The following is an 18,197-nucleotide window of genomic DNA, read 5'->3' on the forward strand; positions in this document are numbered from 1 at the left end:
TTTCTACTGTGTACAGTTTTTAAAACAGGCATATATGTGTTTTTCTAAATAGGATATTGGAAGAAAAGAGATCTAGGCTTAACATTTGAAGGGATGCCAAGCCTATGAAAAATGAATGTCAACTGAATTAATGAATTCAACTGAGCATAAAGCTGGCTTCAGCTGCCAATCACTTAATCAAGTCAGAAATTAGAACGAGAGGAGAGGACTCACTGCATGAAAACGGGAAGGAAGCCCCAACAAATCACCACTGCGATGGCAGCTCCATCACTTCCTGATTCTAATTCCCTATTCTAATTCCAGAACTATGGGAAAATACGACACAAACTACGCTGTAGGCCGCAGAATTAAACATAATTACCTGTACTTTCTCAGTGTGTGTGTGTGGAGAGAGAGTGCGCATGGGGAGCACCAATTTTAATCTGTTTTGTGGTAAACTCGTATGTCATGGTCAGTAAGTTCACAACCAGGTACTATGCTACTGATAAAAAGCTGTGTTTCTCTTCCAATGGTTCATGGTAAATGAGAGGGCTGGTTGAGTATTTACAGTGTAAATGTCAGTATGACGTGTCAAAGTAAATGTAAAGTAGCTGAACAAAATACAAAGAATCAAATCGTTCCCTTGGCTGTTGCAAAAGTGTCAGCTAGGCAGGAAGGGTGTGAATGTTTAGTGGTTTCCTCTCTGTAGTATCTGATGTTCAGAAACAGGAGTTGGAGAGTGAGAGGTGAGAATGGGGTTTGTCGGTAGGTTTTTGTAGTAGCCAAGATAAGCCTACACAAACACATGCACACACAAATCATGGTGTGGATTGCAGGTTTCCAATTATACCAGTTTTTTTTGTGAGAGGATGAAGTGCTTCACATTGCAAAAGTTTTTCTTTTTTTAAACAGAATTCCCAAATAGAAACAGATAGGTTAGAAAGTTGCATTTGATGTAAGTCTATTATCTGCAAATAACATAAGTTGACACTGATGTACTATGGGCATGCATGAAATGCATCACAAACAAACACAGGGAATCTTCTAGTTCCAATGCAATATGTACAGGACATGCATGTCTCTGACCTAGGCCTGCGAACCTATATATATAATCTTGCTTGTCCATGTGACTTTGGTTTCCGTTGCTTGCCTGCTTCCGCAAATACTACAAGCACCGCTCAGCTATGTAGAGAACACACACCGCTCCACATAGATGAGAACCGACTTACAGACCGACGCTGCGTCGAACAAACCAGAGAATATGGTCAGGAGCTCAACCGTCAGTGGCTTGAATAATACACACCTAACCACCAGCGTAAGTAGTAGATGCATGGCGCCTTGTGCACTTGCTCTACCTGTGCGTGACCTATCTACACTCAACAGCGTCTGACAAAGTAATGAATGAATAACATCAGCGCAAATGGCACACTTCTCAGTACGTGCTTGTAACATCAGAACAGAAAGTGTGACTTTGAATGTATTGTCATTCATGCTCTTAAGTCAAGGAATGTTACTTTGTAGCTTAATATCCTTATCGTTATACAGCCTATGCTAATTCGTTGCATTCCTCAATCTGCTTATAAATTGATAATACACGATTAGTTTATTTTACTATTAGTTAACGTCTTGTAAAGCATTATACTGTGCATTATCTGTTCAGATATGTAATATGTCAATTCAATATTTTGGATTTATAAGTAGATTTATATATTATTCCTTATTAATGTATTTGATTACTACAGTAGTGGAGAGTTCAAAAGGTAGTCGCACTCAAACCATGATAAGGACTAACCCTGAGGCTGAGATGCAAAAATTATAAAGGCCTACTTAATTTAATCAATGCTCAAAAGAATATAAAGGGTGACAGTGAAATGTGTTAAAAATTTAACATAAAATAACTTACATTTCAGACAAGCATGTATTAAATGAAGTATGTTCTTTTTGCGTCTCAGCCTCCTTGGGTTATTCATTTTCATGGTTTGAGTGCGAATACCTTTTGAACTCTCGGTATATACAGTATTACAGTACAGTATTGATCAGATGTAATGGTTGCAGTATGAAAATAATTAATTGAACGCTTTATCAAGGTTAAAAGATAACGGAGATATACAGCTGTTATTCTGTTTTTATGGTTGAGAGACTGCGTTGGTGTTATATTGTCTGGCATCCACTCAGTGGCCAGTTTATTGGGTACAGCCATCTAGTACCAGGTCGGACCCCCTTCCTTGCACCCAGAACAGCCTGAATTCTCGGTTGCATGAAAACATTGCTTACTAGGTATCAAGGGAACTAATGTGGGCCAGGAAAACATTCCCCACACCATTACACCACCACCACTAGCCTGTACAGTTGACACAAGGCAGGTTGGGACCATGGACTCATGCTGCTTACGCCAAATCCTGACTGCCATCAGCATGACGCAACAGGAACCGGGATTCGTCAAACCAGGCAATGTTTTTCCACTCCTCAATTGTCCAGTGTTGGCAATCACGTGCCCAATGGAACTGCTTCTTCTTGTTTTCAGCTGATAGCAGTGGAACCCGGTGTGGTCGTCTGCTGCAATAGCCCATCTGTGACAAGGACCGACGAGTTGTGCATTCCAAGATGTTGTTCTGCACACCACTGTTGTACTGTGCCGTTATTTGCCTGTTTGTGGCCTGTCTGGTAACTTGCACTATTCTTGCCATTCTCCTTCAACCTCTCATCAACGAGCTGTTTTCGACCACAGGACTTACCGCTGACTGGACATTTTTTGTTTGTCACACCACTGAGTTTGGGAAAACCTGACATAGATTACCTCTCATTTTCTGAGTCTCAGTCGTCTCCTGCTCCCCTTCTCTCCTCCACAGTGAGGATGTTAAGATGCCCATCCAAGGCCTACTCCCTACCCTGGTCTGTCTCACCATATGGACCCTGTGGAGCCTGCTAATACCTGCCCTCAGCCACCCTCACCACAGCCTCTGCAGACTGGTAAGAGCTACATTTCTTGAACAAGCTTATTAGAGCGTAGAGGGAGAAAATATACACTCTAAAAAGAATGTTCCTATAGGCACCTCCAGGGCTTCCTCTAATTGCAACTCCAGTGGAACCCCTAAAGGTGCCTCCTGGAACCTTTTCCCTGAGGAAACTTTTAGGTTTTTAAGGATCCTGTAGGAACCTTTTATGTCCCATGTATTCTCTTATGAATAATATAAATAATAATACTATTAATACTAATAATACAAATAACATTGAGTGGCACACTTATAGTCACAAATTCATTTGATTGACTTTGAAAGTCACAGAAATCCAAATACGCAATCAATAAATAAAGCACAATGCCAACCGTTGACAAACATTCATATTTAATGTGTATCTACAACAAGATAGGAGCCTATACTAATCTGAATCTTGTGAGAAAATACAATAACTATTGTCATCAACAAGACAAATCAAATAAAAAGATGTTACTGATAAAAATGATATGTTTAGACACATGGAGAATATTTCACAGGTCAATAATAAAACTCATAGGCATGTATAGCACATTGAATAACAGCTTTTCTAAGTAGTTTCTAAATTGTATACGGTGAGGGTCTGAAATTATTGACATCCTTGATGAAGATGAGCAAATGTTTTATACTAATACAATTGCTCAGAGAAAGAGATGAGTTGAAGAACACATTGGGATGAATTTTAGACCATTCCTCCATATAGAATCTTTCTAGATCCTTGATATAATTCGATCTGCCCTTATGGACTGCCCTCTTCAATTCAAACCACAGGTTTTCAACGGGTTTCAGATCCGGAGACAGATGGCCTTTGCAAAAAAAATTGTGCCCAATTAAATATTTTTTTGTGCATTTTGATGTGTGCTTGGGGTTATTGTCTTGCTTCAAGATGGCCACCATTGTTCCTATACTCATGAATGCAAAGGTAACTGAACTAAATGACTATCGCCTCGTAGCACTGACATCTGTCCTCATGAAATGCTTTGAGAGATCAGTCAAGGATCATATCACTTCCACCTGACCTGTCACCCTAGACCCACTTCAATTTGCTTACCGCCCCAATAGGTCCACAGACGGTGCAATCGCCATCACACTGCGCACTGTCATATCCCATCTGGACAAGAGGAATACCTATGTAAGAATTCTGTTCATTGAGTCCAGCTCAGCATTCAACACCATAGTACCCTCTAAGCCCATCATTAAGCTCGAGGCCCTGGTTCTGAACCCCGCCATGTGCAATTGGGTCCTGGACTTCCTGACAGGCCTCCCCCAGGTTGTGAAGGTAGGAAACAACACCTCCACTTCGCTGATCCTCAACACTGGTGCCCCACAAGGGTGCGTGCTCAGCCCCCTCCTGTACTCCCTGTTCACCCATGACTGTGTGGCCATGCACGCCTCGAACTCAATCTTCACGTTTGCAGACAACACAACAGTAGTAGGCTTGATTACCAACAACGACGAGACAGACTACAGGGAGGAGGTGAGGGCTCTGGGAGTGTGGTGTCAGGAAAATAACCTGTCACCCAACATCAACAAAACAAAGAAGATGATCGTGGACTTCAAGAAACAGCAGAGGGAGCACTCCCCTATCCACATCAACGGGACAGCAGTGGAGAAGGTGGAAAGTTTTAAGTTCCTTGGTGTACATACAGTTGAAGTCGGAAGTTTACATAGACCTTAGCCAAATACATTTAAACAAATTTTTTTCACAAATCCAGACATTTAATCATAGTAAAAATTCCCTGTCTTAGGTCAGTTAGGATCACCACTTTATTTTATGAATGTGAAATGTCAGAATAATAGTAGAGTGATTTATTTCAGCTTTTATTTCTTTCATCACATTCCTAGTGGGTCAGAAGTTTGCATACACTCAATTAGTATTTGGCCTTTAAATTGTTTACCTTGGGTCAAACGTTTTGGGTAGCCTTCCCCAAGGTTCCTGCAATAAGTTGGGTGAATTTTGGGCCATTCCTCTTGACAGAGCTGGTGTAACTGAGTCAGATTGGTTGGCCTCCTTGCTCGCATGCACTTTTTTAGTTCTGCCCACTAATTGTCTATGAGATTGAAGTCAGGGCTTTGTGATGGCCACTCCAATATCTTGACTTTGTTGTTCTTAAGCCATTTTGCCACAACTTTTGAAGTATGCTTGGTGTCATTGTCCATTTGAAAGACCCATTTGCGACCAAGCTTTAACTTCCTGACTGATGTCTTGAGATGTTGCTTCAATATATCCACATAGTTTTCCTGCCTCATGATGCCATCTATTTGTGAAGTGCACCAGTCCCTCCTGCAACAAAGCACCCCCACAACATGATGCTGCCACCCCCATGCTTCACGGTTGGGATGGTGTTCTTCGGCTTGCAAGCCTCCCTTTTTCTTCCAAATATAACAATGGTCATTATGGCCAAACAATTCTATTTTTGTTCCCATGTGCAGTTGCAAACCGTAGTCTGGCTTTTTTATGGCGGTTTTGGAGCAGTGGCTTCTTCCTTGCTGAGCGACCTTTCAGGTTATGTCGATATAGGACCCGTTTTACTGTGGATATAGATACTTTTGTACCTGTTTCTTCCAGCATCTTCACAAGGTCGCTTTACTGTGCTGTTGTTCTGTGATTGATTTGCACTTATTGCATCCAAGTACGTTCATCTCTAGGAGACTGAACGCGTCTCCTTCCTGAGCGGTATGACGGCTGTGTGGTCCCATGGTGTTTATACTTGCGTATTATTGTTTGTACAGATGAACGTGGTACCTTCAGGCGTTTGGAAATTGCTCCCAAGGATGAACCAGACTTGTGGAGGTTTTGGCAGATTTTTTTCTTTTGATTTCCCCATGAAGTCAAGCAAAGAGGCACTGAGTTTGAAGGTAGGCCTTGAAATTCATCCACAGGTACACCTCCAGTTGACTCAAATTATGTCAATTAGCCTTTCAGAAGCTTCTAAAGCCATGACATATTTTTCTGGTGTTTTTTTCCAAGCTTTCCAAGCTGTTGAAAGGCACAGTCAACTTAGTGTATGTAAACTTCTGACCCATTGGAATTGTGATAGTGAAATAATCTTGTCTGTAAGCAATTGTTGGAAAAATGACTTGTGTCATGCACAAAGTAGATGTCCTAACTGACTTGCCAAAACCATAGTTTGTTTACAAGAAATTTGTAGAGTGGTTAAAAAAAACTAGTTTTAATGACTCCAACTTAATTATATGTAAACTTCCGACTTCAACTGTATCACTGACAAACTGAAATGTTCCACCGACACAGACAGTGTGGTGAAGAAGGTGCAACAGCACTTCTTCAACCTCAGGGGGCTGAAGAAATTTGGCTTGTCACCTAAAACCCTCACAAACTTTTACAGATGCACTAGAGAGCATCCTGTCAGGCTGCATCACCACCTGGTACGGCAACTGCACCACCCACAACCTCAGGGCTCTCCAGAGGGTGGTGCGGTCTGCACAACGCATCACCGGGGCAAACTACCTGCCCTCCAGGACACCTATAGCACCCAATTTCACAGGAAGGCCAAAAAGATAATCAAAGACAACAACCACCCGAGCCACTGCCTGTTCACCCTGCTGTCATCCAGAAGGCGAGGTCAGTACAGGTGCATCAAAGCTGGGACTGAGAGACTGAAAAACAGCTTCTATCTCAAGGCCATTAGACTGCTAAACAGCCATCACTGGCACAGAGAGGCTGCTGCCTATATACGCAGACTGTAAATCATTGGCCACTTTAATAAATGGAACACTAGTCACTTTTAATAATGTCACTTTAATAATGTTTACGTATCTTGCATTACTCATCTCGTATGTATATACTGTATTCTAAACTATAAACTGTATCTTAGTCTATGCCGATCTGACATTGCTCGTCCATATATTTATATATTCTTAATTCCATTCCTTTACTTAGATTTATGTGTATTAGGTATTTGTTGTGAAATTGTTAGATATTACTTGTTAGATATTGCTGCACTGTCAACTAGAAGCACAAGCATTTTGCTACACCCGCAATAACATCTGCTAAACACGTATGTGGCCAATAAAATGTGATTTTATTTTATTTGGAAGAGCCACTCCTGGCAGAGGCAACCAGCTTTTTGGCTAAAATATCCTGGTGCTGGGTATAGTTCATGATGTCGTTGACCTTTAACAAGGCCCCAAGGACCAGTGGAAGCAAAATAGCCCACTAACATCAAAAATCCACCACTATATTTTATGGGTTATTTTCTGCTTATGCAGACACACAACCCAAAACCCATAACTAGCCAAAAAGCTCTATTTTCATGTCATCCAACAACTGTAAACGGCAGGAGTTTGCTAAACAGCGGTGGCACTTGGATTGGAATTGGTGCTTTGGTCAGATGACATGAAAATAGAGCACGCCAGTGGTGGGTTTGGCGTCAAAATGAGAGTACATGAGAGAAAACGTACACTGTAAAATATGAATGTACCCAGGAAAACTGGCGGCCCAGGGACCCCCCCCCATCATACGTTAGCAAAAATGTCTTATCAAGTAAATTAAGTAACATGAGTAGACTTGGTAGATAGTTTTTCATTATTTTGACCCCCCCCCACATTATAATTGGAAGAGAAAGTGTAAACTCTAATATAGCCTATTAGACAGAAAGGTACTCCAAACACTTTTGCAGCTGTTTAGCTGGCTAAACAAAGTTTAACCATGTGTTCGCAAAAATGTATGTCCAAGGTAAGGAAACTTACCAGCATCCAGCGTCACTTGCTACATTGGTAGACTATTCATGGGTGTGTGAGTGTAATTGGCTCCAATTAGTGTAATTTGCTCAATATTAGGAGTTAAAGGTCCAGTGCAGTCAAAAATGAGATTTCTCTCGTGTTTTATATACACTGAGTGTACAAAACATTAGGAACACCTTTCTGATATTGAGTTGCACCCCCTTTTGCCCTCAGACAGCCTCAATTTGTCGGGGCATGAACTACAAGGTGTAGAAAGCGTTCCATAGATATGCTGGCCAATGTTGACTTCCCACAGTTTTGTCAAGTTGGCTGGATATCCTTTGGGTGGTGAACCATTCTTGATACACAACAGGAATCTGTAAAAATACTGTGAAATTGTGAAAATGATGATAATACCCTTTTAGTGTAAGAGCTGTTTGAAAAGACCGCCTGAAATTTCTGCCTGTTTTGGTGGGAGGGAGTTTTGGCGTTCCATGGTGACATCACCATGCAATGAATTAGTTAATTGACCAATAGGAAAGAGTTCCACGCCTCTCTGCCAATAATAGCACATTTTCAGTCTTCCTCTCCCCACTCAAACCACTCCCAGACATTACTAGCAAAATTCTTGCTTGAGAAATTGCTCTTTGCTAAGAATAAATGTTTCATTCTTTTTGACCATTTTAATTTAAAACAATCACAGTAAGGTACTTAATTGTTACCCAGAAATGATTTGATATTGAGATAAATGCGGCTGCATTGGTACTTTAAGAAATAAGTTGACATCATTAGAAATAAGATATCCTCCTCTTTTCTACTGTAGGTATGTAATTCATACCTACATATGATTGCTCGCGATATTCCTTTTTTATGCACTATTTTTGAAGACCCCCTGCAGTTTCTTGGGCTGCGGACCCCCGGTTGAATACCTCTGGTCTATGATTTCTCCCAATGTGTTCTCCAACTCATAAAATATTTCAGAAAAAGGCTCCGTTTTTTTGGAGCCTACAACATAGCTCAGTATTTGAAATATTTGTTTTATACAGTCATTTTTGTTCATCTCGATCAAGGGTGTCAATAATTTCAGGTCCCACTGTAACTCTCAATAACAATAATAAACATACAATACCGAGTAAAGAAAGTTCCTTCGAAATATGAATTTGAGAGCTTGTGGTTCTCACTGAAAGCTGTGAAAAAGTGCCTCTGATGACATTTTCATAAGAAATGCAGCTTACACTTTGGTTTCTGAAGGGAAGAGAGAGCCTACGTTACCACAATAGATATAATCAAAGGTAATTCTATCATGGAAACTGCTGCTACTGCTGGTTCTCAGGGTTTCCGTTCATGCATACATGAAATACTTTTTATACCTTCGTATACTCTCTGGTCTGATTTGTGGTATAATACTTTGCTGTTTTAAAGTATTTTAACATATAAAATGAAGTATTTTAAATTGTATTGATCTCGCGTACACTGCATTTCTCTCCCTTTCTCCTTACAGACCCAAAAGATTGCTCTCTGTAGTGATAGTGAGATCTCATCTGTGCCGAGGGACCTACCGGACAACATAGAGGAACTCCACCTGACACATAACCACATTCAGATGCTACAAGATGACTCCCTCTCCCGCTACATCTCCCTTCGCACTCTAAGCTGTGCAAAAAACCGCTTGGAGACAGTGGGGTCAAAACTCTTTCACAACTCACCTCATCTAGAGAGCCTCAATCTAGCTGCCAATCAACTTCACGTTGGATACCAGGAAACTAGCAGGGCACTGCTCACCCTGTCTAGACTCAAAGTTCTGGATCTGTCAGAAAACCAGCTTACAAACGACATAGCTTCGGTCCTCCTCCAGAATATGACGTCCCTGGAGTACCTCAACCTTTCCAGGAACCTCCTGCTGAGGCTGGACGAAAGTTCCTTCAGCGACCTCCACCAGCTCAGAGAGCTGGACCTGCAGAGGAACATGCTGTTTGAGATCGTTGATGCCTTTGACCACCTGCACAAGCTCCAGAGACTAAACCTGGCCTTCAACCACCTGGCCTGCCTGATGGACTTCGACATGACCCAGCTCGTGGTGCTCAACGCAAGTCACAACAACATTGAGTGGTTCATAGCCAACCAGGACCTCCAGGAAACTTTCCAGCTGGAGACCCTGGATCTCACCAACAACAACCTCCTTTTCTTCCCCTTCCTTCCCATCCAGAGCCGCCTGAGGAACCTCCATCTGTCCCAGAACAGGGTGAGCTTCTACGAACACCTGGCAGACACCGCTGGCTACCCAAACTGGACCAACAGTGTCCAGTTCTTCAACCTGAGGGGCAACGTGACCAATGTCACAGCCCAGCTGTGGGACGAGAGCCTTCACGGTGACATCTCCTCTCTAGACCTGCTGGATCTGAGTGGAAATCAGGTGGGCTACTTCCCCCAAGGGTTTATCAGCAAAATGCCTAGCCTGGTCAGGCTCAGGATGCAGACAAACTGTCTCGAGGTTTTAAATCTAACACTGGAAAAACTTCCAGGGACGTTGTACGAGTTGGATGTGAGCAACAATAGATTGACGGAGCTCCATGCTGACCAAGGTAGTTTAAGTGAGTTAGGAAAACTGAGCTATCTCAACCTGAGCCAGAATGACCTGCAGAGTCTTCCTCCTAGACTGTTCTCCTCTCTCACCAGCATCAGCTCTGTGGATATCAGCTTTAACAGAATTGGCATATGCCCCCTTGAGGAATGGGGCGGGAACAGAGATGGGTGTAACCAATCAGACTGTGTTGTTTGGAGAAACATCATCTCTCTGAGACAGCTCCACCTATCAGGGTGCAACCTGGGGAGACTGCCATCGTCAGCATTCACAGGGACACCTCTAACACACCTGGAGCTGTCTAACAACCCAGAACTCAACATTGGGCCCAGATCGATAGTAGGCCTCAGCAGAACTTTACACCATCTAGGATTGGGAAACACAGGCCTGAGAGACTTTGACTTCTCCCCTTTCCACCACTTAAAGTCTTTGAACATTTCCAGAAACTCTCTTACTCAGCTCCCTGCTTCACTACAACGCCTTGAGCTGAGGCTGCTGGACCTGAGGGACAACAAACTTAACACTGTCCCCTCAGATCAGGCTAACACATTAGCCTTGAAACTACAGACTGTTTTTCTTAATGGAAACACTTTCAACTGCTGCCAGTTGGACTGGTACAGGACGTTTGAGAGGGCGAAAACGGTCAATATCATCGACCTCTCAGACATTTCATGTCAGGATCTGACAAAAAATACACACAAAGTGGTGTTTTTAGACCCTTTAATGTGTGGTAGGAGTGAGGAGGAGTCTGTATACTGGTACATCCTGTTGTTTATCGTACCTGTCCTCTGCCTGGTTGGGATTTCTGTCATCTTCCTGCTCACCTTCAGGCCCAGACTGCTTCCCAAGGCCATTAAAAATAAATGCCGGAGGCCCACGTCATACTGACATTTCAGTCACCTTCCCTGTGTTGTGGAGGAAAGGTCAAATGATTAAGACAATGTGGTACATTCTGTCCAAGTGTGATGTTTTGCACATGGGTCGTTTCATGTCATTTCAGCAAGTCATGACATCCACCATCTCAGATTGTTCTGAAATCGTTTCTGTAGTTAGAAACAGATACGGGGTGGCAGATAGCCTAGTGGTTTGAGCGTTGGACTAGTAACCGAAAGGTTGCAAGATCGAATCCCAGAGCTGACAAGGTAAACATCTGTTGTTCTGCCCCTGAAGAAGGCAGTTAACCCACTGTTCCTAGGCCATCATTGAAAATAAGAATTTGTTCTTAACTGACTTGCCTAGTTAAATAAAGGTTAAGTAAGATAAGCATTCCGGAAACATTATTTTGTTGAAAAATAATTGGATCTCTGAGAAATTAAGCTAATTGATTTCACCCAAATTGACCACTTTAATTTATAGGATTCATTATAATATTCAATAATTATAGTACCAAATTATTTTCTAACAATGAGTAAGACGTGAGAAATCCTCACACCAATCCCAACCCAGCAAAGAGTATATAATATCAGTTCTCTATGTTTGACACGTAGTTTGGAGTTGCGGCTCTGAGCATTGTTTCTTCATCCTATGTAATGTATTCTCAGTGAATTTGGTTGAATTTGGTTGTTGTTAGGTTACAAAACTAACAAAACCTTTCTCCTGATATTACCATATCCAATGCAAGTCAAATGTACCTATATTAGCATTTTTGCACTTCATATCCAAATCATCTATAAGTCACATCATTTACATTTTTAAATACTTTAGGATGATTTGGAGATGAAGTGTAAAAATGCTAATATAGGTACCAGGATGTAGGATGGGACATACAGTGCCTTCAAAAAGTATTCACATCCTTTGACCTTTCCAAATGTGTGAATACGTATGTAAATGAGATATTTCTGTATTTAATTTTCAATACATTTGCAAAAATGTCTAAAACATGTTTTCACTTTGTCATTGTGGGGTATTGTGTGTAGATAGGTAATTGTTTTAAATATTTAATCCATTTTGAATTCAGTCACAACAAAATGTGGAATAAGTCAAGGGATATGACTACTTTCTGAAGGCACTGTAAAAAATAATATCACCAAAATCACTGAGAATACATTACATAAGATGAAGAAACAATACTCAGAACCGCAACTCCATACTACCTGTCAAACATAGAGAACTGATACTATATAACCATTGATGGGTCGGGATTAGCGTGGGGTGTGGGGGGTCAATGGGTGGCGTTTAACCATGTCTTTGGATTCTTCATGTCTTACTCATTGTTAGAAAAAAGTTTGGTTCAAATCAGATGTAAGGTACTACAGTATATTTATTGAATATTATATGAATCCTATAAATTTAAAATGTCCAATTTGGGTGCAGTCAATTAGCTTAATTTTAAAGAGATTAAATTATATTTCAACAAAATAATGTTTCCGGAATGCTTATGTTAACTGTTTGTAACTACAGAAACGATTTCAGAACCGATTTCAGAACAATCTGAGATGGTGCGTGTTGAAATCCTCTTTCTGGTGCTTTTTGAGGAAGAACGATATCAATGCAATTCCAAGGCAGAAATAAAAGTTTCCTTACAAAGCAATTGAGTTTAGGTTAGTAACTAAAACATTTATATTAGGAGAGAGTGGGGTAAATTGAGCCACAGTTGTTTCTAGGAAACCATACACAAAATGAATCATTTGACCAAATATTTAGGAAGATGTCATCATTTCATGGACTCTGTGAAGGAAGAAAACACATTGAAAAAGTAGTAAGCAAGTTAGATCCAAAAAATTGATTTTCACCAAGTCAAAAAGATGTATTATGTTAGAGGTTTCATGATGCTTGTATCTTAACCAAAGTAGATCATTTAAAGATCGTTCTATACATCAGTTTTGGTCTCTATAAGCTTCCATATGAGGTCCAAACCTAACATGAAAGTGCATCCCTGTAGCTCTGTGGGATAATATAGTCAAAATGTTTGCCTTGGGTTAAGTTGAGCTAATTAAAAGTGTTTTCTTCCCAGGTCGCTTTTTATAATAAAATAAAGATATGTATATTTTTTTTGTTGATGCCTGTTTTGCATGTTATTTTGGCATTAATACGTGTCAGATATCAGTTTGCATGTCACATACAGTGCCTTGCGAAAGTATTCGGCCCCCTTGAACTTTGCGACCTTTTGCCACATTTCAGGCTTCAAACAAAGATATAAAACTGTATTTTTTTGTGAAGAATCAACAACAAGTGGGACACAATCATGAAGTGGAACGACATTTATTGGATATTTCAAACTTTTTTAACATATCAAAAACTGAAAAATTGGGCGTGCAAAATTATTTATGTTTGAAGCCTGAAATGTGGCAAAAGGTCGCAAAGTTCAAGGGGGCCGAATACTTTCGCAAGGCACTGTATAAAGCTACATACAAACATGGTCTCCTTATTGCTTTCTTGAGTAAGGCAGCTCCTAAATGCAGGATTTTCTGCCTAGTTTAGTGCTTTCTGTGGTGGAGGGGCAGCCAGCGGAAAATACAGAGCATGGGGATTAGTAATCTTCTCTAGTTGCGCCGTGATTGGCTCAGTGTTCTGTCACTCACCGGTACACAATGTCACCGAAAAATCTACAGGGAGAGCTGGAAAGTTCAAGCCCCCTTGGGTACTGCCATAGATTTACATCAGAAGTGCCCATCCAAGAAGGCTCAAGGTCATTGGCCACAGATAAAAGGATGTCAAATCACATTATATCTACCGTAGCTTTGATTGGACTGATCATGTCAGCATTATACTTTCAAAATCGTAGCTAGCAAGCTAGACAAGCACTCATCATCATGATTCATATCAACAATCTACTGGCAAATCCTTTCCAATCCTTGTCATATGAAGAGAAATTATAGATAAAAACGTATCAGTACTTATCAGCCATTGGACATAAACATTACACAACAAGATAAACATTTCAAATTCAACAATGAGTAGTTTGCAAAACAATCAGCTATTGTCCTTCCCCTGCTATTCAGTGGAGAGGGTGTGTGGTCCAAGTCTGGGTTTAAGAGTCTCTTTTCCAAGCTTAAAAGGATTAACATTCACACGTAACACCATTGGTCAGAAAAGGTTGAATATATTGGCCATGCTATCAATACAGCATGACTTCTGCTGCGTTCAAAACAACTGGAAAAACGGAACTGGGAAAACTACCTCAGACTGGAAAAATACATTGAAGTCGGGAACTCTGGCCTCTTTCTAGAGCTCAGACCTGAAGATCACTGATGTCATGATTCAACCTTGTTTTTTTCAGAGTTCCCAGTTGTCTTGAAAGCACCATAAATCCAGAGAATGGCAGACCTTGATGGCAAAGGTTCATGAAAAAATTGGCACACAAAAGTCCAAAAATGTATTCTATGCTGCTGCATAAATGATGTAATATGCCAGGGAGATATGTATACGGTAGCTAAGAAAGTCATTCTAAGTGTATGTTATATAGTAAGCTGTTAGTAGCCCATTTGCCTCACCTTAATAATTTGGTCCCTTTCCCCCTCCTAACTTCGCCTACTGTTCTGACTTAGAGGTGCCCGTGTAGCCTATAGCCTGTTTTTAGAGAAATGTCATCATCAAATTTTGTAAGAGCTTTCATTGTCTGCATATATGCCCCCTTTATTTATCCTACGGTTTTGACTTGATGTACAGGGAGAATACTGTAAGAATGGCCCATGTTCTGAATTCTGTCCCTGTACATTTTAAAAGTGCTGAACAAATAGTTATATTGACCTCGTCCGTCATAGCTCGCTCATTCATGTCTTAATCGAAATTACGGATTGCCTCTTATCCGCTCATCGTTCACTTATGCCATCGTTTGTACATCTCAATTGTCAGTAGAAACCACATTTGTTTAAGTAAGTCAGCCATATCAGCTATGTTTAAAAGGCAGTAAACAAGGCTGAATTAATTGTTTCACTGCTAGACAAGGCTTCGCTGATAGCCAGGTGTAGCGGTGGTAAGGATTCACTCCATGGTGCTGAAAAGAAAGCTCTGCTGTTGGGACAGCTTTATGTCGGCCCTAACAGTTTGTGGGCACCATTTGTCACCGTTATAGTGCAATTAATGTATTGTTGAGTGTTGTGTAGTTGCTATGCTGGCATGCATCTAAAAAAAATGTGTGGTTTGCCACACCAAGATTTACATGCTAAAATCCCCACTGCCCAGGCGTAATGCAAGGCATTATTGCTGGGATATGAGGTAACAACAGGGCCTGGCCTATGTTATAGTGTAAAATCAAAGTGTTTGTTAGATGTTAAACTTGTGTTAAATGATGCTTAAAATGATTAAAAGACAAAAAGTAATTGCGATTGTGTTGAATTAGATAGACAAGGTTTTAAAAATGTTGTGGTAATATTTGATTTGGTACAGAAATTTATAGGCGGCTTAACTTACCCTGTCCAGCGGCTCAACTTACCACATAACTTCTGCCAAGAGACCATTTTTTTTTGGACAAGCTATGTTTTCAAAGCTGTAATGTTAACATGAGTTCTGATTATGTAACCCCACTCTCCTCTACATGTGGTGATTTCTCATATTGACGAAATATAAAACAAACATACCGTATCCTGTTAAAATAACCAGATGTGATAAATAACTGCGTGCTATACATTTTTCGGAAGCCAGTCAGGATTTCCCATAAATTTGCTCGACCTTTTTGCATTGTTATAATCTGATGGCGCAATGTGTAGTTGGTTCACACAATCCCTGCCTCTACGGGCCTATTGTGTGCGCATGATGTGTGTATGTGTGTGCAGAAGTCTTGTGATGCAAACTGTTGCTAAAAGTGGCAGAGGAAACATGAAATTTCCTGTTTTGTTGAGTTGTGCAGCAATTGCCCAGTTCTTTATCTCAGAAAGGAGGGGTTGCCCTCGAGTCGCATTTGTGAGGCACAGTTACAACATTGGCCACAGGGACCGTATCCAGTATTCCACCAATATGGGTTTGAAAGGTACAATTTTAGTATAAAAGTGTGTTAGACTACGGCACAACTTTATCCTTCACATTTGCTATGTTGTCAGGTCAGTCCTACGTACTGAACTAAGAGCAGTTAAAGGTTCTGGATTTCCTAAAAGTATTGTGCTTTCACTGTGTTTAAAACTGACAATCACTATGCTCCGTACAAATAAACCCTGCCTACAGTGAAGCACCAATCAACACCCGATGAAAGAAATGACACAGCTCAGAAAGCATTAACAACCTGTCTCGGGGCCACATTTCACGATCGGCACATGGGCCAAAATAATAAATGTAAGTAAGAAACAGCACATACCTTTATCGTCATGTTCTTCAGCTCTAGTTTAGTTTGTGCTCGTATACTTTCAACTTCATCTGGTCATCTGGGCATGATGTGATGAAAAGTGGGTCTTCCATAGCTCTAGGTTGAAGATGACAAAGGTTAAGACAACAGGATTCTAATAGGCCATAGCTATTTGCAACAATGGGACCAGCTTTGCTAGTTAACAACGGTGCTGGTCCCAGATTTGTGATGGCGTTGACTTAACCTGTATGTTTTCGACTTAGCTGCAGCTTGTCCTCCATTGCGGATGTAATCTCCTCCTCCAGTCCGGTGTCCCTCCTGAGCTGGTCCTCATAAGTGAACCTATGAGTGGAGAAATTACAAATTAGAAATGGATTGAATTACATGTACATTTAATAAAATAATGGTTTAGTTAAATTAACCAGTTCATTAATTCAGTCCAAATTTAAAGCCAAAGTTCAGTATTTTATTTTTGCTCACACTGAAAGTAGTCTAAGAGCCAGGTGAAACTGTAATCCACAGCCACTACAAAGCTAACCTTAGCCACAGCTAGCTAACAATCAATGGAAGGGATTGGGGCAACCGGTTTATTTCAGTGAATATAAAAAACCCTCTTCATGTTCTTAGCCTACATTGGGAAGTACATAGACTTTTTGTTTATTCAAACATAAACAACCTGCCATGTAGACAGTAGACACCCATATAATTAAATACAAATGCAGAATCCAGCAGAGGCGAAACCCATTTTCACAAAATACCTTTATGATGAGACCACTTAACCTTTACAGAAAGCCTCTAAATAAACATAGCAGATTTGACGCATTAGGCCCACTCCACAGGCAGCAGTTTTTCAAAATGGCCACCAACCAGCTCAAAGGAACCAGACTAAGAGTGGTTTAAATGGCAACAACTATCGAGCGGCTTAAATAGCTTGAGATGGTCTGGAAGACCAAATAAAATGAATTACACATTTTCTTTCAAAGTTTTACTTTACCAAACAACCACACAGTTGTAAACCTCTAAAGTAGTTACACGAGAAAATGCTGTATTATTATGTTTCTTAATCACTGCACCACACAGACCTCAGGTCTAGCTACTTAAAACAAAGTTACAGAATAAAAACCTTGGCAAAAAACTGAATCCTATAGATCTAGGGGAGACCGGGGCACAAAGTAACGCAGGCCACAAAGGAACAACTAAATAGTGTATCTACATTCCTAGGAAGTTTTGCTTAAATCCATGAATTAAAAAAAATAATGAATTGACAAAAAAAAAAATCTGGCCTAATTCTAAATATTCTTGCTGCCACTCATTTTTGATTATTGACCTGTGCAACATTCCCCATGAAGGCTATCTAATCATAATCACATCATTTTGATCAGTAAGATGAGATCTTGATTGGTATAGTTGATGACAATAATTATTGTTGTATTTTCTCACAACCACTTACCTACAATGCAATGGTATTTTATATGGTATTAACAGTAGACACATTCACATAATGATACTAAACAGGGAGGCCCTTGGATCAGTTTCCCAAAAAGGAACAATTTACAATTCAGAGTTAGAATAGTAGAACACACAAGATGCAGTTTCTAAATTTGGTTGTGCATCAGCAGGTTTTCTTTTGTCATGTCAGTCACTGATAATCAGTCAATAAGCCCATATCAGCTACAATTGTTTAGATTGCTAAATTAGTTTAGAGGCCAGCTATCTAAACTTGTCATCATGGTCGAATTACCAG

General features: G+C 40.5%; 1 protein-coding gene across 2 annotated transcripts; it reads left to right on the top strand.

Annotated features, from left to right (window-relative positions):
- Window positions 1-1,149: 1,149 nt before the first annotated feature.
- On the top strand, window positions 1,150-13,233 carry nrros (negative regulator of reactive oxygen species). 2 transcript variants are annotated; one of them, XM_029626576.2, is made up of 3 exons: window positions 1,150-1,294; window positions 2,829-2,949; window positions 9,157-13,233. In XM_029626576.2, exons 2-3 carry the CDS (start codon window positions 2,842-2,844, stop codon window positions 11,122-11,124), a joined length of 2,076 nt encoding a protein of 691 aa, XP_029482436.1. In that variant the 5' UTR covers window positions 1,150-1,294; window positions 2,829-2,841; the 3' UTR covers window positions 11,125-13,233. The 2 variants fall into 2 exon arrangements, with proteins under 2 accessions (XP_029482436.1, XP_064863158.1); XM_065007086.1 differs by lacking the exon at window positions 1,150-1,294 and adding an exon at window positions 4,035-6,555 and having other exon boundaries at window positions 2,862-2,949.
- The last annotated feature ends 4,964 nt before the right edge of the window (window positions 13,234-18,197 follow it).

Source organism: Oncorhynchus nerka, linkage group LG22 (genome assembly GCF_034236695.1).
Source record: "Oncorhynchus nerka isolate Pitt River linkage group LG22, Oner_Uvic_2.0, whole genome shotgun sequence".
NCBI lineage: Eukaryota > Metazoa > Chordata > Actinopteri > Salmoniformes > Salmonidae > Oncorhynchus > Oncorhynchus nerka.